Source organism: Paralichthys olivaceus, chromosome 9 (assembly GCF_024713975.1).
Source record: "Paralichthys olivaceus isolate ysfri-2021 chromosome 9, ASM2471397v2, whole genome shotgun sequence".
Classification (NCBI taxonomy): domain Eukaryota; kingdom Metazoa; phylum Chordata; class Actinopteri; order Pleuronectiformes; family Paralichthyidae; genus Paralichthys; species Paralichthys olivaceus.
The window spans coordinates 24,180,338-24,207,715 of NC_091101.1; the positions used below are offsets into that span (position 1 = coordinate 24,180,338).

Genomic DNA, 27,378 nt, shown 5'->3' on the forward strand with positions numbered 1-27,378 from the left:
CCGGCTCCTGTGTGTGTGTATGTGTATTTGTGTTTGTGTGGATGTGCCGACGTGCTTGTGTGGGCATGTATAACTCATTCACATTATTTCTATCGCACTCAATAAATTTTGATGCTCATATATCAGCTCATAGAGAAAGAATTAAACTTTCATTCATGAGGATAAAACGTGGTTGAATCTTCGTTTCCAAACAAAAGTTTAGTTTTTTAAACATAGAGCAGAACAGAGCAGATGAAAGCAGCAAATTCAAATGTTTTGGAAGATTTGAACAGTGAATTTCCTTCGTGTTTAAAGCCCCCGACAACCATCTCTTCAATATTTAATACTCATCAACAAATAGGCAGCTTGTCTGTGTTATCAGCGCAGCGTGGCTGTGGTGTCATCAGATCTGATCGTCCATGTCAGAAGTAAATAAACTTCACTACAGTCGACACGTTTGAACAGTTTTGAATTCTGATTGGTTTGATGTTAATATGCAGCGTCACCATTTTCCACCTGGGTCGATTTCAAACTTGTGAGCGAGCAGAATGAAAGAAGTCAGACGCTCTGAGCCAAAGCTGATTTGCCTCTTTACCACCATATTCCATGCACATGTACCGAGTTTGTTTATTTAATTACACGACTCGTATTAAAAGCAGGTATATAGTTGAAAATAATATTTGTTACTGTGCAAAATCCAGATATTAGTAATCTACACGTAAAGCAAATGTTAAAGAAAGAGAAAAAACAACCTGACTTCATTTCCCGTGAGTATTTCAGCGACTCACAAAGTATTTAATTTGTCCTGAAAACTTCATATAAAACATATGTGTCCACGTCTCATCCGGCTCTAAAGGAAGAATCACACAAAGCCACACCCTGTCTCGAAGGTTTGTGTTGAATCAGGTCCTAATGGGTTTAACCAATCTGCTCCAAAAGTTCCCCCGGCCCAAACTTCACCTTTCCACCAAGTTGCAAGAAAGATGGCAAATGAAAACACAACCTACTTGGCGAAGGTAAAAAAAAAGACAAATATAGAAATCACTCTGCTCTATTTTGGGCAAATATGTTTGTGCAGCAATCCACCGAGTTTATTGGAAATAAAACATGTTTTCAGTTTGATCTTAATCAAATATTAAGATTATCGTCTGATGATGACTGGTTGCCTCAGCACCAGATTGTTGATCTTCCCTGTGCCAGAGCGTTCACACAGCTGCCCTTTGTTACAACCAGCCTTTTCAGTTGAGATGAAGCCTCGTATGTATTTTCAAAATCCTGCCTCGGCTGGCTCTGGACGTCCTGCAGGGTTTTACACGTGTAGAACACCTGGTGAGCGCTGTGTGTTTACGTGTGTTGAGCCTCTTTGCACACGCAGACGGACGCCGTGTGTCCGTGCCGCGCAGAGTTTTGGAGGCAAACCCCGGCCAGCGCATCGGCATGGGAGACGAGCGAGGGAGGGAGGGAGGGAGGGGGTTGAGAAGGATGAAATTTCAGATTCCTTTGACAGTATTGGATGGCTGGCCAGGAATGCACACCTCGTCTGGGTTGGGAAGAGCTTTGGGGATTTGGAATAGTTATCTGAGGTATGTGTGCTGGCTCGAAAAGAAGTCCGCTTGTTTACACTTGTGCAGATCATTAATAGCCCGCATCATGGAAGTAAACAAGTGTTTGAATCGAATGTTTTAACTCAGATTCTGTTCATTTCAAATCAGAACGTTCAGACACCAGGAAATGTCAGGAAAATTGGGTCTGGACGTTTTTTGGTGAGGCCTCGGTGGAGGAGGCAGGACAAGTTTAAATGGATGTTGATGTCCTCTCCTGTGTCTTCTCCTTCTACTTCTACCAAGATATTTGTGTTCTTCCAGTTTTGCGTCTGTCGTGAGTTTGAAACATCATTGTTCTGCCCACTCGCTGCTGTATTCTCACGTGGTCTCATTGGGACATTCTACTCGGGTGCTTGTTTAGAGACGAGGAAAATGTCCCTTGCAACTGACTCGGAAATTCGTGTCCTCCCATCAGCCCCTTCGGGACAATTCAGGGGGGGTTGCTGCGAGTTTGAGAGGTTTATTGATTTTTTTTTTTTTTAAAGAAAAGAAGATTTACAAAGAAAGCAGAATGTTCAAAATGTTGCTTGAGTTTTAGAGCTCGTTTATATTCAGTGTCTTGGGTCTTAAAGGGTTAATCGCAGTTTAATAACACTTTGGTGGCACAGTTAAAGGGCGGGGCAAGAGTTCAGATGGTCAATTGTCCCAGATTCATAAAAACAATGTGCTCACTGTGTGTGACCGGTCCCATGATGATGATTAGAATCAAAAACATCATAAGACTTAATCTTTATCTCAGCGATCACCAGATATCAATTTAGATTCGTCAGTTTAGGGGCATTATGAGGAACCACTTTGGGCTTGTTTTTTTATTTTGGAAAATAAATGGTTTGTGTGTGTGTGTGTGTGTGGGTGAATCCCCCAGATTTAGCTCCCGCGTGCTCCTCACACCCCCCCCCCCGACCGCCTCCAGTCCCGCGGACAGCTGGAGGCACTCGTCTGTTCTGGAGTCAGCTCAGAATTGATTGTGCAAATCCATTAAGCCAAGATCAAATTCTTGCATTGTCCAGCGTTTAAAGAACGGCAGAAACAAGCACTTTTTAAATACTTACAGCACCATTCACAAGTGATCCGTTTCTGTGCTGGATGTCATTAAATGAGGTAATCTGCTTTTGGCCGCGTGTGGGAAACGCCCGCTTTGACGTCACGTACAGAGCCGCAACCTGCTTGTGAGTTTCAGCTCTGTAGACAGTAGGGTTGGATATGTTGACTCAGTGTCTTACTTTTACTTTTAACAAAATAATTTTTTGCTCATAACATAAAGAAGGCTTATCAGTTAATGCACGTGTGTCAGTATCTGTTGTTTCCTTCATTCAAGAAGCTGCACAATTAATTCATCATTACAATTGTCCAAAATAAGCAATATGAAAAAGAAGAAATTATAATAACGAGCAGTGTCCCGTGTGTTTAATGTTGGGTTGTGATTTCTTTTTACTACATTTTTCCAAATATTTGTATTCTTCTCTGTGTCCGTACATCTTTTTGTCAGTGGCCACCACCACATTATCAACACTGATCACAACACAATGATTCATGCTTTGCTCAAATTGGAAAAATCTTTCTTCATAGCTGCACGTATTCATTAATTTAGCCCCTCCTGAGTCGCCGTCCACTAATGACGTTAATGATTATTTGTGTACGGAGCAAGGAAGTGAGATCCAAACACACGTGGTCATAGAAGACACCTCCATGATGCGTTTTAACACCAGGTGTGAACACACGGATTTAACGGTGTTCACGTGTGATTGGATCTCTCAGGACGGATGTTAATGCCAGGTCTGAACAGGATCAGAGATTTAAATCTTCTAAACTGAAGCCGTCGCTTAAAACCTAAAGCTACTCATGTAAGAAAATTAAAAGGTTGAACTCTGTGCTTGATTAGAATAATGTTGCCATGGGTTTTAAACTCATTTGTGTCTAGACATGATGCAATTGTTTAAGCATGATCAGATTTTTTTTTCAAGCGATATGAACAAATTACTATAAAGGCTGTTTCTGTGTTTTTTTTGCGGAGTAACTAATTTGCCGCTGCAAGGTTGACATCCTCAGAGGTTTATCTGTCTAATGAAAGACTCTCAGCACAAATCCATGTAAATACGTCTGTCTGCCGTTGGTGTAAGTGCAGCTGGGCTCTTGTGTGACCAACACAACCGTTGATTTGTAAGAAAAAATATATACTTTGAATGAGAAGCTTTAGTCGATGCAAAAACTGTCATGAGGCTTTAGTTCCGGAGATTAAATCGAAACTGGAGCGAGATGAAAACAGACGGAGAAGGGAGCAAACAGCCAGTAGATGTTCCTGTTCCTGTCGTCATCAGATTACTTTGAACAAGACGACCGCAACACCTCTATGCATAATGTAAGAATCTTATAAGTAAGGAGCTGCAAGATACTCATCTCCTTCACTTTGCTGGAGCCTGAGTCAGCTGCTGTCGTCCAGCTCTGCGGCACTAAGCTCTCCTGACTTCACAAAGACGCTGAGCAGGCTACATCCACATTGACCCGATGCTAAATGAAGAGATGGACGTTCGTCTAATGAAAAGACATCTGGTTTTTCGACCGGCAACGGCAGAAAGCTTTGTCAGAATCACCTGCTCGCTGGTTTTTCCATTCAACAGAGCCGTGTCAGGACCACACGTGGGTTGTATATTTCACCCCTTGTGCCGCGTCCCGGTCGGTGTTTACGTGAGTGTGTGTGTGTGCGTGGTGATGTTTGGTTATGCGCCGTGGATCTCAGGCCCCCGCCCCGGCTCTATAAAGTGAGCTGTGTAAATTTGCAAGACTCTGGCTCGGTGCCCGGCGCGGCCCAGACATCTTCACTAAACGTCACACTGAAACCTTCACTTTGCACATTGTGGAGGGAGCGGCGGCCGCTCAGAATGACAGATGGCGAGTGCGTTAGATGCATTTCACACAACCCTCTCCGCCCTTTCTCTCTTGTCTTAAATAGCAATCTGCGTTAACTTGAGAATTTGGGTGAGAACCAAAGTTTCAGTCGTCCAGTTGCTTTGTGTGTGGCCCATTCACTTTTAATTCCGTGGTGCAGGTATGCTGCTGCAGGTTTGTGTTGCAAACCAAATCAGCTTTTCCTGAGCTGATTTTCTCTCCATCTCCCGCGTCCCAGGGAGTTTTCTTTGTCCGCAGCCCTCGTCTTTTGACTCTTTGACAGCCCTGAAAGTAGCTGAATTGTTGGAGAAGAAAGGCCCTTTGTTTTGCCCACTTGCTGTCACTGTGGATTTGATTGTCTCAGTAGGCAGCGTGGCCTCAGACACAACCATTCACACACACACTCGCTCACAGTCACCCCCGTGGATGGACATTCCTTTTGGCGAGGCTCCCAGATGGCACCGCAGGTTCTCAGCGGGGCTGCGGACATCAGAAGCAGTGATTGACCGTGTGTCTGAAAGGCTGAGCAACATCATGACGGAGCGTGGAGGTTGGAGAGCCTTAAAACCGCTTTGATTTCCCGCTGAGAGTTCAGACTGCTGAGAGAAATGCATGAATACGAGCTGGAGATTGTAGCGGCTTTGCTAAAACAGGTTAATCTGCTCAGGATCGTGTCCACTGCTGAAAAGGAGCCACGGGGTTAGTGACAGGCTGTTGAGCATCCAGAGGAAGTCTCATTAAAACAGTATTTTAGTGTTTTATGACAACGCTTACAAGCAATGTCGGCTCCCTTAAAGAAGAGTGGTAGTTAAAGAGACCGTCCCATCATCCGGAAGGTGACCGATTTTATCTGCATGATAGCTACCAGTGAAAATCCTCACATGTCCCGAAGCCGTTTCCACTCCCCATTAATTGATTTGTTCAATCTCCTTTAAATGTTTAATTAACCTAGACCCAGATTAAAATGTCACAAATATAAAATCCTCAGATCCTTTATCTCGGCCAGGTGAGCTGGAAGTAATATTGTGAAACCTCGAACGGACGTCCTCGATTGGCTGGATTTAAATTGTCGGTGGCAGTTTCAGTCACAGAACATTTCTTGGATATTTAGCTCGTGTGGGTGTTTATGTGATTCCATGTCTTTCGTGTAGTTTTGCGATGATGAATCGGTTAATGTTTCGTCTTCAAACATCAATATTAATGCAGCAGGGAGCTTCGACTCAGGTGAAGCCTTTGCATGTTTAGTTGTCATGATAGTTCACATCTTTGAGATCAGCTCAGTGCCGAGAGTTTAGCTCCTGGAGAAAGCTTTTTTGCTAACCCTCTGAATTATAGATGACTGTATCAGCTGTGGATGTTTTCAGCTCACATCAACTGTAGACGACACGTTAATGGATGCAGTTCAGGTTGGATGGAGACGTATTTAAACGCCTACACTCGTTCCCTATTGAGCCTCGAGAGAGAGAGAGTCGCTCTCTGGCTTCGCTGTGACTGTCGTTGTTGCATCACACCAGACAAACTGCTGTGAACTGATACATCCTGGAGTGGAGCCTGTGATGACAGAGGCAGGAAAACAATGGAAGCATTGTGATTCATTTCTACCAAACATACTGGAGATTTATCTTCCTTAACATTATAATATTGAGCTGTGTAGGAGTTGTAAGCATACCATTACTTAAATATACAAATATAAGCAACAACGATAAATTAAAACCAAACCCTTCCACGATAGATCAACGCTAAATAACAGTTTCATTGCTGGAAACAGAACAATACTCCAAACAGATATATCCCATCCCAACTTTCTGCTTTGGTATGTGTCCCGTCCATTAACACGGAGGAGGAGGAAGGGTATATGACATAAACGTAGTTTTTCAGCTGAGGTGATGTTTCCAGGCTCCATTGTCATGATAGTTAGTCTTTTTGCCTAACGAGCACAGCTGAAATCATTCCGTTAATTATTAATGGAAATCAAAATATTTTGGATCATTGGTAAATTATTTATAATCTCATACGATCTCATTCTTTTCAGATGCATATCTTAGTTTTTTCTAATTTACTGTCCTCATTTCTGCAGCCGATGGTGGCAGCCTCAAATTACTTGTTTTTCTGTCAAGTCATTTTTTTCTCTATTTTCTGACACAGCATAAATGATTCATCGGCTAATTTAAAGAAAATACAGATAACAGACAAATTAATTGATAAGGAAAATGCCATTGCAGCCCCACGTAAAAGAAAAAAGTAATTTGCTTGGTTTGTCGGGTACAATCAGAAAGATGAAAACATAATAACATTTCTTTCCTCTCCTTCCCTTAGGTGCGTCCTGTTGCCTCTCCTGGGTGTGAAGCCTCCTCAGCAGTCCCTCTTCCTGCTCGTGGACTCCATCGACGAAGGCTGTCAGCTGGGCGAGGGGGAGCAGAGGTCGTCCCCCGGCTCCCCCAGGACCATCGCCGAGCTCCTGGCCAGCCACCACGAGTTCCTGCCTCCGTGGCTGCTGCTCATCTGCTCCGCACGACGACAGAACAAGGCCATCACCAAACTCTTCACAGGTAAATACTCCGGCTTTTCTCTCAATGAAGGAAACGGCTGATGAATTAAGGTCAACGCTTGAGTGCTGCCATTGTTGAAATTTCTTCTTCTTGTCCTGTTGTCATCTTGCTCAATCTATTGGCTGCACCGCCCCCTCATGATTTCCAGTGGTTCTGCTCCATTTCCTTTGTTTTGTCCATATCTGTCAGCTGTCAGAAGACGTGCACAGATATGGAGGAAGTGCAGAGAGGAGGCTCCGTGTATTTCTTGTAGTTGAGCTGATTTAAAGAAACATTACGATAGAAAACAATATTTCTGCTCAGTAGCAGCTGTTTTTCAGTCTCATCATGATGCATCGGTACAAACAAAGTGTGGTGCAGTGTGGGTCGGTTTTTGTCGCAGCTTTTTGAAGAGCACAGATGCAAACGCCTCTCTGCCACCTCGGCCTGCCCGGCGAGATCAGGGTCATGGCTGCAGACCTCTGTGAGCGCTTCCTTCATGTCCGATGACACTGTACCAGCCCGGCTGCTATTATCTCCTTGTCAGGCCAGCAGCCCACTCTGTGCTGATGAGCTGGCACAACATTCATCAAGGACCTGACTGTGTGGGAGGAAGTCTGCGCCGCAGGCTCGCACTGCTGCGTGTTACCTCCTCTACCTCTGCTAAACCGCTGAATGTGGGAGCTTCTCGTGCCCTCGGCTCGCCCCTTAAATCATTACGTAATATCCCAGCAGTCTGAGCAGTCGCTCATCAGCTACTCCTCGCTAAGGAGAAGCAGGAAGTTAGTTTTAAAGCTGAATGAGCCACTCTTCCTTTTGTATGCTGCATAAATGACAGATCTGTGGCCTTATTAGTGTTATTATACTATATTATAATAATATTATTATTATTATTTCAACAAATATAATAAGGTGCTAATCTTTTAGTACAGGGGGGGTGGGTTTCAATACAGTATATTTTGAGAGCCGGAATAATTGATAACTTAAGGCGACTGTTGAACCTTGGCGGAGGTATTAACTCTACTGTCATTCCATAGTATTCTATTATTTTAAGTTATATAAGCTATTTTCAGGGATTTGAAGAAATTTGTGGCATTTTTATAATTTTTGCCATTTTGTCAACAGAACAATTAATCAAGGAAGTAATTGCCACAACGATTGATTAATACGTGGGTGAGTTTGGGTTTAACGAGCCATGAGATGTGACGCTTAGACCTGAGCCATGTTTTCTAATGGATGTCAACGGAGTATTGATTGAAGTTTTATGGAGCAGTTTGGCATCACAGTTATCAGAGCACCCGTCCATTTAGATTGATCTGCACCTCAACCCAACAATGTACGAGTAAAGTGAATGAGAGGACTCAGTGTTACGGTTGAGGTGAACTCTTAAGGTTCTGATTGGTGTTTAAAGTGGCAGCGAGAGGGTGGAATCGAGTTTAGAAGACGCCAGAATTAAACTTGGGAGTCTTTTGTGTGCTTCATGCGAAACAAACTGGCTGTGATGGGAGCTGCCCACTCCGTAATTGCAAAGACATGGCCACCCACACTTTTCCCTCTTAGATCAAAGCTCCTACGCGAGTGCCCGTGCGAGATGAGATTCTGGATCAGGTATCAGAGGCGCAGTGTGAAGCATCCTCACGGCGTTTTCCAAAAAACCTCGAGCCCACTGACAAAAAGAAGTTTTATATTTAATTTTTCTTTCTTCTGCCGGAATTTGCATTTAATCATATTTTCTGGTTTATCCTCAGTGTGTGTTTGTGTGTGTACTTTGTGTCGTATCGGGCCCGAACCACAGTTTTAAATCAGCAGGTTTTATACGGAGTGCATCTAACATCGACAGGGGAGTCAGCAGGGGAATATATAACCGTATACGCTGCAGATGTAAATGCTAATAGGAAGTTTTTTTATCTGTAAGTCACTTCAGAGAATCTCGGGGAGTTTCTTCCTGTTTGCTGCCTCTCCTCATATGTTTGTGGCTGAAGAGCTGTCTGTTCTTTTTGTTTTTGATATGATTTGAAGGGAATTTCATCTTGGAACAATCAGATAAACTGCACTTATCTTCTGTCGTTTCTTTCTTTCTGTTCCACTGGCTCTCATTGCTTTCCCCTTTTTCTCCCTCACTGGCCCTTTGATGACGGCCAAGCTTTTGTCAGGCTCTTATTCCAATTGGCCGACAATTTGGCGTTCAAAGACGAACCTCCTTTTGAACAGAGGATCAGAACCGAACTCACACATCAGATGTGACGACAACAGATTTAAAGGAGTGAAGGACGTATCTTCTTTTTCTTTTTTCTGGACAAACTCGCTGTTCTAGATTGAAACTCCTGTATTTTAGCTTTTCATCGGTTCCCATTGAGTTTGTGCATTGACATGCTCCTGCAGAGTCACAATGAGCTGTGGCCTTCCTCTTTTCTGATGCTTTTAGCAGCGTCTCTGTTTTGTCTAGATCCAGTCTTCCGCTTTGAGTTCAACACTGGAAATTCTTCTGCAAGACCGGCCTTTTCTTACCCCCCTCACACACAGACGGATGTAGACCTGCACACAAACACACTCACCCACTTACCCTGTCCTCGATTAGCTTGTGCACCTTATTATGAACACAGCAGTGTGAATGCTGCTTATTCATGCAGCACTGGACCTAAAATAGACCAAAGGACTTCAGAGGATCAAATTGAGGCCAAGTGTCCCCTAAAAATACCCTCCATATTGTTTACAAGTCAGAGATGGCCGTGACCTGCCAATACACTCCACTTTCATGCTCCGTGCAGAGCCAACTCCTATTTTATACGAGCGGCTTGTTTTGTCTGGGGCGGAGGTTGTGAGGGTTTCCCAGTATACTCTGGTCTGTGGTGATGGGAACTTTGCGGTCGTGTGAATATAGTGTCAATAAAGTTTGAGTAATGACCTTTAACCACGGGGTCACGCTGCAGAAAAGAAGCCGGGCCAGAAATCTGCTATGACGCGTTGAAGATTATTGAGAGACGGCTCTCTGGATTCCTCTCTCCTCACTCTACTGTTATTCCTCGTGTCCGACTCGGAGTGGAATGTGCTTCGGGATGTTTTCAACACCTCTGAGACCGAGCAGGAAGAAGGAGGCATTCTGACTTCTGCTGCAGAATGCCTCGCTCGCATCCGCTCGGCTAATGCCTCACAAACAAAGGCCGTTCTGTTGGAGAGGAGCTAGAGTTGTGCAGCATGTCGCTCTGGCTGACTCATTATATATATATATATATATATATATATATATATATATATATATATATATATATAAATCTCACTTCAGTCTTCACTTTGACTTAAGACTTGAGATGTAAATAAACACAAACTTGTACAAACTGAAGTGCACTCTGTAGTTTGTAGCTTCTTTACCTCCCATGTGACAGCAGACCTACAGCTTACCTCCTCTGTGTGCTGTGCTACTGTAAGACCAAGATGGGGGAAGCGGAGTGGAAACACTTAGGCAGCGATTTTGGTTTGGAGCCGGCTAGAATCTGTGTCAATTTAACAAGGCCTCCGGCAGCGGGGCAGAGCAGTGGTGAGGGGAAAGAGGGGGCGGGCGGTGGAGGTGGGAGACAGGGGGTTGGATTGGACGAGGGAATTTACATAGAAACAGCCTCAGACACAGCTCATACCTCAACCTCTCACTTTGTCAAAATTCATATTCACATTGTGCTGAATCAGAAACGCCTCTTAAATCTGTGCAGAAATCTATTTTAAGGGGTTATTAGAATTTCTCCTCATTTCTATAACATTAGATACCAAATTCAAACCAAACACCAAAAAATTAAACACAACAGTCGGTTGCTAGTAAAATGTTTTTACCGTCGTCGCCAAATGTCGGACTACTTTTGGGAGAACGAGCTGTGGTGGATTAATGAATAAAGAAATCTATGATGAACTGAAATCACTGGAAACTAACTTTCAGAGCAGAGCGCTTAGATAACCAAAAATACAGGATGAGGAAAATTAGACTTAACGTTATAATTAGTGATCTTTTAAAAATGCTGTTACCTTTGGACACAGTCAGGCAGTTTCCTCAGTTTCCAGTCTGAATCTAAACTGATCAGGCTGCTTGTTCCAGCTCCGTGTTTAGATGGAAGATATGGGAGTGATGGTAATCTCCTGATCTAAATCTTCTCTGCAGTAAATAAGCAGATTCCCTCAGAGGATATTTTTAAAGAAATAAAGGATTAATTATAATTCAAAGAACAGAAATGTAGAGCGTGTAGTTACCTGAATAAATAAAGAAGATAAGAATATTTATCTCTTATCAAAGTTGTCTTTTTTCCTGGATCTGCATAGAACCATCTTTCAGGAGAACGGCCACACGGAGACGGAAAAAAGGAAATATGTTAAGATCTGAGATAATAGAACGAGCATTATTGCGTCTCAGATCTCTCCTCCCGCATGGAAGCATCTCGTTGCTAATCCAGCAATACAGGAGGAGGTAGATGACAATGATACAACCCAGTTTAAAGGAAACACAAAACAACTCCATGTGCAAGCTGTATTTAGGATTTTGCGAGAAGAGCTAACATGAGCGAGGGATGAGGAAGGATAGAGAAGTCCTGGATTTGAGAACTGCAGTGCCAGTGGTTATAATAATATAGTTTTGGTGTTCTGCTGGAGCAGAGAAAGATAATAGCTCCCTTGAACAACCACATTCCTGCTCTGCCGTGTTACAGCAACTTCAATTAGATTGATTTCCACTATCGTAAAATACAGTATTATTTCCATTTTTTCCCAATTTTTGCTCTTAGTTCCTCTACTTGGTCATGAGGGGCACTTGGCAGAAGTCGAGGGCTTCTACCCGCCAAAAACTTGTGAAGCAGCCGCACACACATATACACACAAAAAAAAACCCACACATAAAAGCCCCTCTTAGTTATGAATCACAGCTGTAATTAAGACAGTTATATCCCTGGCTCAGGGTGAGGAATGTTGCAGGAGCGTGTGGCCACTTCAAGAGGACACTCATCCTTTGAGGCATTTTGATGGAGGGTTTACTCATTTCCTTCCTTAGGTGACACATTTGCACATGCTGGAGTTTAAACTGTGGGTCATTTTGTACAGTCTGGAATATATAGGTAAGTCATTACAGATTCTACAGCAGCTGTAAAATAAAACCTTTTAGGAAACGCAGATATAAACTGTGAAAGATATCCATAAAATTGGGTCAGGTCCTTTCCTGGAGTTTGGATCAAGGGGATCTGTTGGTTCGTCAGTTCACCACTTTGGATCAAGCTCAGATATCGTTTTTGGACATGAACAGAAGAATATTTGGACATTTTACGTTTGCATGCCTGCAGGAGGCGAGACAAAAAAATTCTGCTGCGAAAATCACGTGTTTTTGAACAGAACATTGACGCCATTATCCCCAAAAGTACGGCTCCTCTTTTTCATCCTGAGATATTTGTGTTTGTACAGTTGTGCGTTCTTCGCATGTTCATTGACACGTCCATTCGGTCCCTATGAATTTTCCGGATATTTTACCAGGGGGCTGGCTGGAAAATGTAGTGAAAATGTCTGGAGCAACTGACATGTACATTTGCGTTTTCTCTCTCCCCTCTGAAATCCTTTTTCAGAATGTCCACAACGTCTTAAAACAGCATATGCGACTCTGGGGTGCGCCTGTGTTTTTGTTTCCTGTATTTATATGTCATTGGAGAGAGGGGCAGTCCACCCCAGCAAGAACCTGAACCGCATCTCCCACCTCCGCTCTCACCACCGTGAATGGAGCTTTCTTTAGGCGCCCGTCAAGAGACGGAGCTGATTTACCACCAATGATCACAAACGAAAAGAGCAGCCCTGTTTAAAAGTGTACGTCCTCCTCCACCGCTCTGAGCAGCCCTTTGTCCAGAGGCACGCGGGTGAATCTGACACAGGGCAAGGCCGTGCCGGCGCAAAAAAAAAAAAGGTCAACCAAACTCTTAACATCTCCCTGGATGTGCTTTTTTGTGTGTATACTTTTTTTTTTTTTTGGTCAAATGTGAGACCTCACTGGAGAGACTGCGGGATCTTCTGGCCGACAGACAACACAAACACAGTCGTAAAGCAGCGAGGACGGTTTATTTCTTCTGGGCTGTGGAATGCTCCCTGAAGAGAGACAAAGATGGCTCTGCTTACAGACTCCCCAGTAAATGTTGCGGCATCATTGACGTGACGATTGGATGAATCTGAGACTCGACTGTGAAATAAAATTGTGAGTTTTATGAGAGGTTGCACGCCAAGAACAATTTTGAGGACTGAAAGTGGAGGGAGCTCCAAGGCAGTCTTTAAGCAGAAAGTGTAAAAGCTTTTATTTAAGGGTTTAAAGAACTTTAGGCCAATTCCAACACATTTTGTCCGGGCTGCAGCCTTCACCGGGGGAGCCTAAATTGCTCTGCACCAAACCAAAGAGAATAGTTGACAGATGCCTCCTGCAACCAAAACACAATAAAAGCCTTTTCTGTTCTCCCCTCTTAGAGTTTTCACTTCTGATCGTCTCTGTGCCTCGATTCCTGGGCAACAAGAGCGAGGACGACATATTTAATTAGCTTACCTCCCCCCCTTCTTGAAATTGGCTTACACAGACAAGCTGATTTATGTCCGTATTCATTTATGAGTTGTCGTCTGTGAGGCTGCATGTTGAGCCTCACTTTGGATGAGCTGAAGACCATAATCCTCGCTGAATACTGTAATTTACCACCATGCAGTCTGACACATGGGCAAATTACAGGTCTACCGTGTCTGTATCTCGAACACCTTGGGTGCTGCACTGCACTAACATGATTATGAACATGGCTGACGAACCGGCAGGCCTCTCTCCTCTTGAGGTGATGCCCTTTGGTATGTGGCATGCCCCTGCCAAATTTTTATAGACTTGAGATTTTTTATTCCATCAGTGAGTGTAGCACAGAGCATGACTTGTTGTTTTTTTTTTGTTTTTTTTTTTGCTTTAATTAAAGGGTACTTTAATTAAGTCTTAGTTTAACTTGAGTTGAAATTGAATTCTTGGCACATTTCTGGCTTCTTGTGCTTCAGGGTAAAAGTCTCTAAGGTAAATACAGTTTTTCTGTAAATACCACACTGCCTGATGACCTGCATGCCGAGGATGACTTTGCAAGTAACTCGATTTCACAGCACGCTACCAGAGCTTTCCCTGTGTTGAATCTGTTGTCGGGACATTTCCCTGTGAAATCTTTTCCAAAATGGTTCCAGACTTTACTGGCAGTGCATTTGCGATGGCAGATAATGGCTTGTTTGACTTGATGGCTAATAAAACACGACTGACATGCAAGAATGAGTGGTCTCTGGTGCAGGTGAATGGAAACATGTGGCGGCAGGGAGAAATGAGGTCACTTGGAGGTCAGCCAGTGTAATGATGAACAAAAAGCACCGGCAGATATTGAGGAAATCTGGACGTGAGTGAGAACTCCCAGCACAACAAGAGCTTAGCACCACCACGTTACGATTCTCCACACTTAAACAGCTTATTCTAGTTTTAGTAAAAGCATTTTTTATATAGCGCGTAAAACATTTTATGATAAAATAAAATGATTATGATTAAGAGGGTTAATGTTGGAAAATTGGGGAGTGAAAAATACTGATATATCGACTGAGATATATTTATTTAAAAAAGATTCTTAAGCTGTTATAAAACCTTATGACAAAGAAATGTAATTGAGCCTTTGACAGTTTAATCACACATTTTAATATAAATAACTTAGCCTATACAAATACAGCCTATGTATAGAATCTGTTTTATATCTGCAAACATAATCATATATAATAATAATGATCTAGTGAATACACAGTCTGGATAAGGTTAATACCATTTATGTACTGTTGGTCTGGTTTGATCTGGGTTTTCTTGGCTGAACTTTTTTTTTTTTCACTGGGATGAAATTTCCAATCGTCTGTGCAGCTGCAAGAAGACGCTCTGTGATATATAGCGACAACTCTCTCAGCGTTATCCGGTGTGGAATTCAGAGAGAGAAGGCATGTAAGTGACCAGGTGCGCTGCCTTATGATTCAGCCTCTTGTCACCGTCTTAATGAGCTTCTGTCATTCAAAGACACGGTCAGATTTTCCTTCAGCTGCTGGAACGGAAACTTCAGCGTTTCAGTGCAGGCAGTGTTCCATACAACTGTTCATAAGATGGATGTACTCTTCTTCATGCAGGTGGTTTGAACGCTCCATCACTCAAAGCTTTGTATCAGAAATAATCTCAGACTAGCACACCTGTAAACACACGTCACGCCACCATTCAGGGAACGAGGTTGTCTACTCTGCTGCAAGTTGATCACTCGCAGAAAACACAGCGAACGAGAAACAGCAGTGGGGAATTCTCGTAACGATCGGCGCGGTGGAAGCGTCTTTACAACGCTTTGCATTCGAGTCGTGACTGATAACCAACCAGAAATGATTTCAGAATGTCAAGAGTTTTCAAACTAGCAGCTTTAAAGCTCACCGCTGTTCCAACGGTTGATTATTCAGAAAAAGAAAAATGTTGGATGATGCTGTTAACATGAGTCGCTGGTTGAATATTCCTTTTACATAGCAAAGTATTGTTATGACTCACATCATCATTATGTCCAATACACAATTATGTCCAATGTTATTCCACCAGTTTTAAAACCTCAACCTGAAATAGTTCAATACACGATGCCAGCACACACTATTCTGGGTGTTTTCTTTCTAAATTTGCAAAGACTACAACTCATTTGTATTTCTACATCTTGTCAAGCAGTCGGTAACTGTACTCAAGACTCATATACACATCTACACAATCCTGCTACAACTCCACATCTTAGTGTGATTATTCAGATATTGATTTTACTCAGATTAAGGAAATCATAAAATGCATAAAAATCACATTAAAATCAGAATATTGGTTTCCATGTCAACGTAGCCGCAGAGATGGATTCTTAAAACTACAACATGTGGATGCAGCCTCAGAGCGCGACTCTCCCACTGAGCCGTGCTGTTGTGTGTTAAGTATATTCCTGCTTGCCCCACCCCCCACCTCATCTGCCCTACTCAGCTGCACCACGACAGGTTTGACTGGAAAACCCTCTCACGTCCTGTTTGAAATTCAGCGAGAGGCGTGTTCGGGCAGGACTGTTTTCATGTGCTGCGCCTCCAGCGTTACATGAATTAATTGTTAAACTGTAATAATTCCAGTGTCTGCACCGACGCTCATGAAGCGCGGCAGTGAATTTACAGTGCGCTTCAAGTGTAGTCACTAATCCAACGTGATTTTCTCTGCACAGCTGAATTAGGGGCTTATTAAAGACAAAGCCCCTCAGTGCCTTGCTTTGTCTCTTCTCACTTGTGAATAAGCCACATTTATCCGAGATGAAATGGAAGGTTTTTGTCTTTATTTGTCTGAAATCAGAGTTTATGCAACCAAACAAGGTCCTCAGCAGTGTTTCTCAAGGCTTCAATGGCAGCACACTTTTCAAAAGGCCGTTGTTTGCAGACCGTTGGAGCTGACTCTCGTCCACATACTTGTGTTTAGGAGGTTGGCGCTCGTGCTTTTTGGAGCGGGGAACACTGCAGCTGTCGAGCAGACGTTTGTCGAGCGAGGGTTTACTGGAGGGCCTGAGGAGAGGGCAGCGAGGGTTGGGTTTCTGTTTTCTTTATGGATCCGATGACTTAAGATGGTGTCTCTGGCAAAGAACGTGCCAGCTCTCAGGAGCTGCCATTCCAAAATCCAGGTTGATGAGCTCGGACCCCTATTTGCTCGACGTGCACGCAGGCACGCCGCCTCATTTATCATCTGAAAAATTAATCTACAAGGCAAACAGTCCCTCTTTTGTAGGCGAGGCTCTGTCTCTTGTGGACGGTTTCCAGTTCTGTAACGAGCAGCAGCTGTCTGCGAGGCCTGTACTCAGGAGCTGCGTCCCTCACCCTGATGAATGTGTCATTTGTTGCTTGTTTAGCAGTCGCCTTTGTTCAGACACTGAACCGTCCTCATGGTACACAGCTACAGTTTGTGTAGCCCCCCTTCTAATAGTGCAAAAATCTAGGCCATCATAACTTTTTTGGAAGGGAATAAAATTGTTCTTGGAGAGCATCTGGACATTTATAGCCAACGTGAGTTCTCGCATTTTTCTGTAGTGCTTAATAGTAGTTCCTGTTACACCACAGACATGAAATACAGGTCGGATGACTTTCCCCATGTGGTTGTTTTAGTGTTGAATCTGCACGAGTTGGGCAGAAATCATGCCATGACGTTACAGCTGACATCCAGGCCTTATAAAGTGATGTGTGCTGATGAAGTGGAAACTGTCGGTCATCCTCCTCCAAGTTCTTTCTTTTCCTGCTTGTTCTGACTGCAGACGTTTAGTCCATACTGTTACATTCTGAAAATGCATCCACTCTGGTGCCCACACAATCTCCAGAGCTTAGAGGTGCATAGAATGTTTGTTTATCTGCTTTTAGTTTGAAAACTGAGGAGCAGCGTTTTAGTCTGGACAGGCAGACACAGATGTTTGGAAACAGAGGACACTCACTTGCTGATTGGGTCTTTCAGTCACGATGCAGCCTTCGTTGATTCGTCAGGCTCCTGTCACACGACCCCCTTCCGGAAGAAAACAACTGGCATCAGACTCCTGTAGATCGCAACAAGGATAATCAATTACAAGCGTTGCTGACCCAGTTGTCTTTGCTAACAGCTGTTGTGCAATTAAATTCTGCATTTTAAAAAGATACAACATGTGTAAGAGACTCGTATTCATTGTTGTGTGTAGCCAGGCTCTTTAACTAACAACCAAATGCTTCCTGTTTACAGCATCAAGTGCATGTCCAGTGTACATGCGTGTTCACGTGTTAGTATCGACAGGGAGTTTGTAAATGCCATTTTCAGACAGAACATATGGATGTAGCTTCACTTGTTCTTTTTTATTTCTTCCTCTCTCTCACAGAAATCGGTTTTAAAAGAAATCAGGGCGACTGCTTTATTTCATGTGGCTGCAGTCAAATTTCCGCCTCCTCCTCCCACCTTTGTCGTCGCTGTATTTTCATAATTGGTGTGTCAGCGACCGTGGAATGTAGGAGAAAGTGTTTATCATAAACTACAGCACAGAAGCCTTTTTCTTTTGTTCCCCTGAGAAAATATTCACGACGTATCTCCACCGACTGTTTTTCTCAATCCCTCAGTGAGCAGAGTGAATCAGAAGACGGAATGTCACACTTTTTTAAAAAAGTCAAAATATTTTCTTTTTCCTCTTAGTCTGCTTAAATCCTTGTTTTCCCCCCTAATGGCCTCTTCCCTCGCTTTCTCAGCGAGCGAGTTTCCTGTCCCAGCTGGAACGAACCCAGAATGTCCAAAGAAGGATTTGGTCCAGAAGGAGTATGAGAACGAAGTCAGTGACGTCAGAGCAGCAGAAATTCACACACACACACAGAGGCACAGGATCTCAGCCGGCCTCAGACGTCTGTCCTAAAACATGACAGCATAGTAAAGTATTCATATTATGCCGCTTTGTTGACTAAGACACTTGTGATTGTGCATTTGCCTTAAAAACAACGTTCACGAGTCACAGATAAAAGGAGAAGGAGGCTCGTGAATTATGTTCACCAGCTAGCACGAGAAACTTTGGAGATGAGGTGGGAAAGTTCCTCTGATGATCTTACGAGAGGCTGAAACTTGATTGTTAACTATCTGAAACCCGAAGTTAACCTTTCCTAGAATCCTAACAACCCATTCCAGCTCCTCCCAGACTACTGTCACGATCCATCAGTTGGTATTTTTAAGCAAAAGTTTGAAATATTTAACATTTTTACATATTTAATGTCTTTTAGTAGTAAAAGATAGAAGTGCCCGAGTATTTTACTTTGCACGCTTCCCATGGATCCGGCTGGTGGAATGTGTGAGGTGGTGCAGGGGGTCACGGAGCCGGGGAAAAGAGCGTGGAGGGTTGAAAAATGCACACGGCCTCGGAAAACAATGACAGACTGAAAGTGGGTTAGGGTCATCGAGTTGCTGTAATGATTGGGCAATTATATTGTACAATGCAAGAGAGAAATACTTTATAGCTTTATTAATCCAAACTGTTTGTGCAGCTGGCCTTTTTGTTAAACATTAAACTGGAGGCAGGAATATTCAGAATAAACTAAATATGGATTTGTTTTTGAGAGGTATTGTTTTTCTATGTATTCAAGGCTTGTTCTGGTTCCGATTGTAGAATAGCAGAACTACATGTGTCTGTCCATATGATCCCTATTATAATAAAGTCATTAATCCTAAGAATTTACCCCCCCACTTCTCCGGGGGTTACCAACTCCGTCGTAAATTATTTTGGCAATTGGTACTTTTTATGAAGTCCAACCAGCGAGTGTGTTTTATTAGAGTTAATCCACAAACAGATTTTGCTGGTTCTTTCCTCCTGCCATGTTTGAAATGATACCAGAATATATATCCTCATTATCTCCAGTGCGAATGTTTCCATCTCAACTGTTTTATCACAGTTTGAAATACAACGGAGGCTTCAAGGACAAAGTAAAAGGAGATTACTGCGAGGTGCCGTTCTGTGGGTGTGAGCTTATCTAAAACAAACTCAGGAGCAGATGATAAAGAAAAGCCCATTGCTCCTTTGTTTACCAGGAGCTGTAGTCCAAACTGTCGCTGCCTGCTTGGGAACTGTTGTTAAACTCATCAGGTTATCTGGCGTCCAGGTGTGGTCACCATTAGGCCTGTGTGGAATAAGATTTCACAGCCTTTTCTAGCCACAAAATAACAGTCGGGTGAACAAAGCCCTGCCTCGGGCTCGGTGACAGTCAAATTGTGTACAGGGAAAAGTGCTGTTATATAATCAAAGCAATCACATTTCACTGTCGGGGGTGAAAGTGTATAGGTGCTGATTGTTGCTGAATTTATTCTTTTCATTAAAACCTGGAAGAGCACTTTCCCAGGGAGTACATAAAATGTTCTGTCAATACGAAGAAGCTTAAAATCGAAACCCTAATCACCTAATTTTTTTAAGCTAATCTTAATGAGTCTGTGCTCAGCCTGGCATGTAAAGTGGACCTTTTCACCAAGCAGAATTAAACCGCCACAGATGCATTAGCTGTGGAAGAAAGACTGTAAGTCATTGCAAATGGTGCAGTACTGTATGTCAATAAGGTTTTCTTTTTTTTCTCCTGTCCCAGTAACCCAGAGAACGATGGGAACTGTAAATACAAGTATGCAGAAATGCTCTCCTCGCCCTCTGGCTGCAGGCTGCACAGACCATGAGCAGATTGTTTTAACATGCATCAAAGTTCACTTAATGCCCATTAGCCGAGGCCATTACGGGGCCATTTTTTTCTCGTCTCTGAGAGGAATTCCCATAAAAGATCATTCATTAAGACCCCATCTTTTTTTTTTTCTCAGAAGGATTTCTAAAGGTCTGAGATGGGAGCACATGGGGCAATAATAAGTGAGGCAGATGTTATACAGACCATTGATGTGCTACAGGGATGGAAATGATGTCCCCTTTGCTCTGCCACGATTTAAATCTTGTACATCTCCAGCCTTTATTGCAGATTTGCTCCCGCTGATTAAGCTCTAATAACCTCTATAGTCAACGGATGGGTTGAATGACCAGTCAAGCAGGCTTCAGTGTTGAAAGGAATGTAATTTTGATACTCTGCCATTTAAAATCATACTGGAATGACTGGCACTTTCTTTTTTATTTCTTCTTTAAATCTTTCAAGCATATTTAAAAGTTATGCATGCATCACATCAGCCATGTTTATGGTGACAGTATTGCCATTTTAACTCGTTACAGCTGAAATTGCTTCTGTGCCAGACACATTAAAGAATGCTAATTGGAATGATTTTTGTTTTCGTTGGTGTTTTATGGTCCAAACTGATAGCGAACTCCTGCTGATCGTGTCTGCTTCCAGCAGCCAGAGGGGTTGTGCTCTCAATTCCTCTGAAAGGCTTTTCTTTAACACCACAGCTTTACTGTTAATTATCCCGTGCCTTAGGAAATTAAAGGTTGGCCTAACCTAATTATCCAAAGGTACAAGATCAGTGGATAAATACTGGGTATGATCTCAAGGTCAGACTCAGGATTATAACTCAAGGGGCACTGTGGGGAAAGTAACACTAATCATCGTTAACTAAGACTCCTTTAACTGCTCCCACCTCTTTTGTATGTGCATATATAGATTATAAACACAGACATTGACCTACCTAGTTATTTTTGCATTGTCTTTTTCATCCTCTGGATCTCTGCCACTTGTTATATATCTGTGATCCAACTAATCTAATGTCCTTTTTCTTGTCTTCCAGGTTTCCGTAAAATCAGCCTAGACGACCTACGCAAGGCCTACATTGTCAAGGATGTGCAACAATACATCCTTCACAGACTGGACCAGGAGGAGGCCCTGAGGCAACACCTCACCAAGGAGACGGCTGAGATGCTCAACCAACTTCACATCAAAAGCAGCGGCTGCTTCCTCTACCTGGAGCGTGTGCTGGATGGCGTTGTGGAGAGCTTCATCATGCTTCGTGAGATACGTGACATCCCTGGCACTCTCAACGGCCTCTATCTGTGGCTCTGTCAGAGACTTTTTGTCAGAAAACAGTTTGCCAAAGTCCAACCCATCCTTAATGTAATCCTGGCAACTTGCAGGCCGCTCACAGTCAAAGAACTGTACCATGCCGTCTGGACCAAAAATATGACACTAACTATGGAAGAGTTTCAGAAAAAGATGGACATTCTCTCCAAGTTGTTGGTCGACGGCCTCGGGGGTACTAAAATCCTTTTTCACTACAGTTTTGCTGAGTGGCTACTGGATGTCAAGCACTGCACCCAGAAGTACTTGTGCAATGCAGCAGAGGGACACAGGATGTTGGCAATGAGTTACACCTGCCGGGCAAAGCAGCTTAAACCACTTGAAGTGCAGGAGTTCGCTCTACACCTTGTCAATTCCAATCTTCAGATTGAGCCATTTAATCTGGCTCTTTGGATGGTTTGGAACGGAACTCCTGCTAATGACTCTCTGACCACCTCCATACCAAGAGAACAGGAAGTTCTGCAACTTCTGGTCAAAGCTGGAGCTCATGTTAACAATGAGAACGATCATGCCTCATGTATTGTACAGCAGGCCCTGGAAAGAGAGGACTCAATAAGGACATTACTTGACAATGGGGCATCCGTGAACCAGTGTGACTCCAGTGGAAGAACTCTGCTGGCTAACGCTGCATACAGTGGAAACCTTGATGTGGTCAACTTGCTAATATCTAGAGGGGCAAACATGGAGCTAGAAGACAACCATGGACAAACGGCACTTACTCTTGCTGCAAGGCAGGGCCATACCAAAGTGGTCAACTGCCTAATTGGTTGTGAGGCCAACATCAACCACACAGATCATGACGGATGGACAGCTCTCCGCTCAGCAGCTTGGGGTGGACATTCAGAGGTTGTATCTGCTCTGCTCTATGCTGGCGCCAAAGTGGACTGTGCTGATGCTGATGGTAGAACTGCTCTAAGAGCTGCAGCTTGGGGAGGTCATGAAGACATAGTGTTGAATCTTCTTCAGCACGGAGCTGAGGTCAACAAAGCAGACAATGAAGGAAGAACAGCTCTCATTGCTGCAGCATACATGGGGCACAGAGAGATTGTCGAGCACCTCTTAGACCACGGGGCCGAAGTTAATCATGAAGATGTGGATGGGAGGACTGCCCTCTCAGTCGCTGCTCTCTGTGTTCCTGCAAGTAAAGGCCATGCTTCTGTTGTGAGCCTTCTGATCGACAGGGGAGCAGAGGTTGACCACTGTGACAAAGACTGCATGACCCCTCTCCTTGTGGCTGGCTATGAAGGACACGTCGACGTAGTTGATCTGCTTTTGGAAGGTGGAGCCGATGTGGATCACACTGACAACAATGGCCGCACCCCTCTTCTTGCTGCTGCATCAATGGGCCACGCCTCAGTTGTCAACACCCTACTCTTCTGGGGTGCTGCTGTCGATAGCATCGACAGCGAGGGAAGGACTGTGCTGAGCATTGCATCTGCTCAGGGTAATGTGGAGGTGGTCAGAACTCTGCTGGACAGAGGTCTGGATGAGAATCACAGGGATGACGCAGGCTGGACCCCGCTACACATGGCTTCATTTGAGGGCCACCGTCAAGTGTGCGATGCCCTTATTGAGCAAGGAGCTCGTTGTACAGAGGTAGATAATGATGGTAGAATCCCGCTGATATTAGCTGCACAAGAGGGACATTATGACTGTGTGCATATTCTTCTGGAAAACAAGTCTTGCATTGACCAGAAGGGATATGATGGGAGGAACGCTCTCAGGGTGGCTGCACTGGAAGGCCACAGGGACATAGTTGAACTGCTGCTGAGCCACGGTGCTGACATAGATTACAAAGACGCAGACGGACGCCCAACACTCTACATATTGGCACTTGAAAATCAGCTGGCCATGACAGAGTATTTGCTTGAAAATGGAGCAAATGTGGAAGCTAGTGACACTGAAGGCAGAACTGCCCTCCACGTTTCCTGCTGGCAAGGGCATGTTGAAATGGTGAGGCTGCTGATTAACTATCATGGTGATGTGAATGCCTGTGACAATGAGAAGCGATCAGCCCTCCAGTCTGCTGCATGGCAAGGCCACACAAAAGTCGTACAGTTTCTGATAGAAAATGGGACACACGTGGATCATACATGCAACCAGGGAGCAACAGCACTAGGCATAGCTGCACAGGAGGGTCACATCGATGTTGTGCAAATACTTCTTGAAAATGGGGCTGACCCCAACCACGCTGACCAGTTTGGACGCACAGCAATGAGAGTGGCAGCAAAAGGTGGCCATTCAATGATCATAAAGCTTCTGGAAAAGTATGGGGCCACAACTTTAAATGGCTGCAATCCATCCCCAGTCCACACCATGGAAGAAAAAACACCCCTGGCTGTGACTGGTAAAATGCAGTCCCTCACCATTAAATCAAGTAGTTCTGGCAGCACTGGGGCAGGAGATATGCAGTCGTCTGGACGAGGTATGCCCAACGGACCTGTCCATGCTTTCAGTTCGCCATCAGAATCTCCAGATTCCACTGTAGATAGACAGAAATCCTCCTTGTCGAATAATTCCCTTAAGAGCTCAAAGAACTCTTCCCTGAGAACCACATCATCTACAGCCACAGCACAGACTGTGCCGATTGACAGTTTTCATGGACTGACATTCACAGAACAGATCCAACAGCACTCATTGCCTCGTAGCCGGAGTAGGCAGTCCATTGTGTCCCCTTCCTCCACAACCAAGTCCATTGGTCATCAGCCATCATCTCCATCCAATGACTTTGACTGGTCTCAGTTGAAACCTGGTCTCAAGTCAACAAAGGGAAGTAAGACCGGAAATGGGACATCAAATGGTAAAGGAGACAAGAAAAAAAGCAAGAACAGTGGATCGACACAAGGTCAAGTGTTGGAGTATGAGATGACACAGTTTGACAAGAGGATCGCGCTCAACAAGTCAGTAGCCAACATTTCAGTGAAGGATCCCCATTGTAAGATTATGATTGGTGGTTCAATTCAGCAGGAAAGGGGACAAGGCCAGGACCAATTCTTAATCCAGCAGCAGAGCTGTGCTGAAAAGAAGAGAAACGGCATCATGACCAACCCCAACTATCATCTACAGGGTAATCAGGTTTTCCTGGGTAGGGTATCAGTTCCTCGGGCTGGACAGAATAGAGGCCACCAGGATGTTCTAGAGAACTATCCCATAGGGGAAACAGAGTTAAGCCTTAAACAAGCCCTGAAACTGCAGATTGAAGGATCAGACCCTGGGTTTAACTACAAAAAAGAGACTCCGTTATAGCCGGGAGATACTTTTCAAAATGACCCTCCAATATGTGCTTGTTGAATTACATCAAGCATTTGTCTCGAAGTTGAAATCAAGGTCAGGGAGACAGCACATAGGTAATACTTCATTTAGAGTGGCTAAAATAGAGACTAATAACAGACATTAAATTGTTACTGGATTGCACTCAACAGAGCCGTCATTAGTTGGATTTAATCAGACTTGCATGAAGAATGCCTCAATCCGGATGAGAAGACTTTCCTCCCAAACCAAACATTGACCCAAGTCATTCCCATACTGTTGCAGATGTCTTGAATGCCATTCGTCATGCAGACCATTGGAGGGATTGTGCCAAAGCAACTGTTTTCATCTGCATTAAAAAAACATTTCTTTTGTTCATCCGAGGGAGACCTAAAAAATAAAACCTAGGGGAGATTGTTGATTGCTGCCTAAGGCTTATGTGAACGGATACTTCGACGTGCCTACATCTGTTACAGCCTTCTTCATTTATTCATGCAAACTATCATTTTAATTTAATGTAATGCTATTTAATAAACAGTGTATGCACTTTTAAAAGACTAAAATGACAGACATGCATTTGTTCTATTTACTTTGTATCCCATCCATGTTTTAAAGAAATTGTTTGATACAAACATCCAATGCTTTCTGTTATTATTTTACATCCTGTTTGTTCTGTCTTCGTTTTAATTTTCTTTCTCACACTGACAGCAATGTAACACTGAGTACATTGTCACAAACCAGAGGACATAACAGTAATTGATGTCACGGTATGAACTTAAGCGCATTTATAGTCTGCCTTTCTAGAGACCCCAAATAATCTGTGTTAACCTTGATCAGTGTGCTAAACCTATGTTGTGTGTAATGTATTGATAGCTATGGCAGTTTACTTCATGAGTATATACAAGCATATTTATTTTTGGAAAAAAGCCACTTTTGCTGCAGTTTGTGTTGCATTAGCTCTACCATGGTGCTGTGTTCAGAAGTTGCCTGCAGTTGTTTTGGACTCCCGATTGTGTTGGCTTTGTGCATTTCTGTATTATCACAAATATCTAAGAGAGAGATTCAATGAAAATGTTGAGGATAAAAAAAAGTTCATTTTGTCCCTATGGGATTTTTTTTAGTGTGTTATGTTTCTTTTGTGTGCATAAAAAATATTTAAATAACCCATTGTGTACCGTTAATAGAGTTTTGGTGCTAAACGCAGCAATTTCAAGTGACTATAAAAAGATGCATTCGTCTGCATTTGTCCGAGTTACATGTATAACCTACTGCAATGCAAGAAACAAAATCCCAGCTTTGTTTTCTTACTGTCACGTGGTTCATTTTCAGTGATTCCTTGCTGATATTTCAGGGGGATGACACGAAACGGCTTAAAACGGGGTTCGGCCATCAACTTGTAGCTGTCAGTGATGGTGTTTGAAATGCAAAATTGTAAAAGCCAAAGTTGAAGAAGCGTACTCTGTCCCGCCTCCTGCCTGCGAGGAGCTGAAAATCAGTTCAACGGGACTCAACCCCCGCGGGAGCAGGAGGGGAGGAGGTGCTCGGCTGTGGCACTGAGGGAACTGAAACATCTGTTTCTCATGAACTGTGTGGAGCTGCGTTAGCGTTTACAGGCTGTGTCATATTTTTGCAGGCTTTTCATACCGTTTAACAGTGAGCTATTTTTCGCCAAGAACTGGGATCAGGGGGAGTAGGAACCTATCGCATGCACAAACACTTATAAGCCCTAGTGAAAGCTCTCAGCTCTTCAGTACCACAGTAGCTCAAACGTTTGCCATGAAGGGTCAATAGAAGGATTGAAGGCAGGAGTGAGTCTAGAAACAGTGTTGGAAAACAAACTGTATAGTCTTATTGAGCAGTTCTCTTGTTTGTCTTGACTGTGTTTTGTCTGTCATCTTTGATTTGACTGTCAGTGATTGGATTGTAAATAGCTTACCATGTACATTCGACTTTCAGTTTAAAAGAATTCCTGTATTATATGAAGTGGAATTTTCTGATGTATATTAAAGTGCTTAATAAACATATTTGCTTTACTGCTGAACCTGAATCTTTTGATCATTTATTCTTATACAGGATGTAAACATAGATCTGAGGAATGAAGGAATTTAATGTTATGGTCCAAGATATTTAAATTAACATGTTTATTTTTAAAGTTATTCTGTTTTTTCTCTTTAAGTGTTTTCTGAGTCAAATCACCAAATCCTCCTAAACTCACTGATAAACACTGACTGATATTTCCTGAAAAGCTTTTGCTCCATTAACTCTCCAGAAGTCTTGATTTTGAAGATGAATAACACAATTCACAGAAACTGGAACTAGCACGTCAGTTGACAAGTCGAGTTTCAGTTTACCTCCATTTCTGTCCAGCCTCATATAGTTTGTGAGGGAAAAGTGCTTTTGCAGAATATAAACTCTTACGATCGTCTCAATAATGAACTGATTACAATTTGGTTGTCAAAGGTCAATGTCACTGTGACCTTTGGCTATAAGTAGTTGATCGTTATGACAATATTTCATTCAACTTTATTGGATAAAATGATGAAACAATGACATTTAATGTCCATAAAGTTAAAGGGCAA

The 27,378-nt window shown here is 43.2% G+C and overlaps 1 protein-coding gene across 1 annotated transcript in view; it reads left to right on the plus strand.

The window, feature by feature from the left end:
- The window catches only part of ankrd50 (ankyrin repeat domain 50), a 34,967-nt gene extending 8,127 nt beyond the window's left edge, over nucleotides 1–26,840 (plus strand). Inside the window, exons 3-4 of the mRNA XM_069531435.1 lie at nucleotides 6,786–7,018; nucleotides 21,264–26,840. Of these exons, the coding sequence (XP_069387536.1) occupies nucleotides 6,786–7,018; nucleotides 21,264–24,796 (3,766 nt within the window). The 3' untranslated portion in view covers nucleotides 24,797–26,840. The remainder of the gene's footprint in view (nucleotides 1–6,785; nucleotides 7,019–21,263) is intronic.
- The last annotated feature ends 538 nt before the right edge of the window (nucleotides 26,841–27,378 follow it).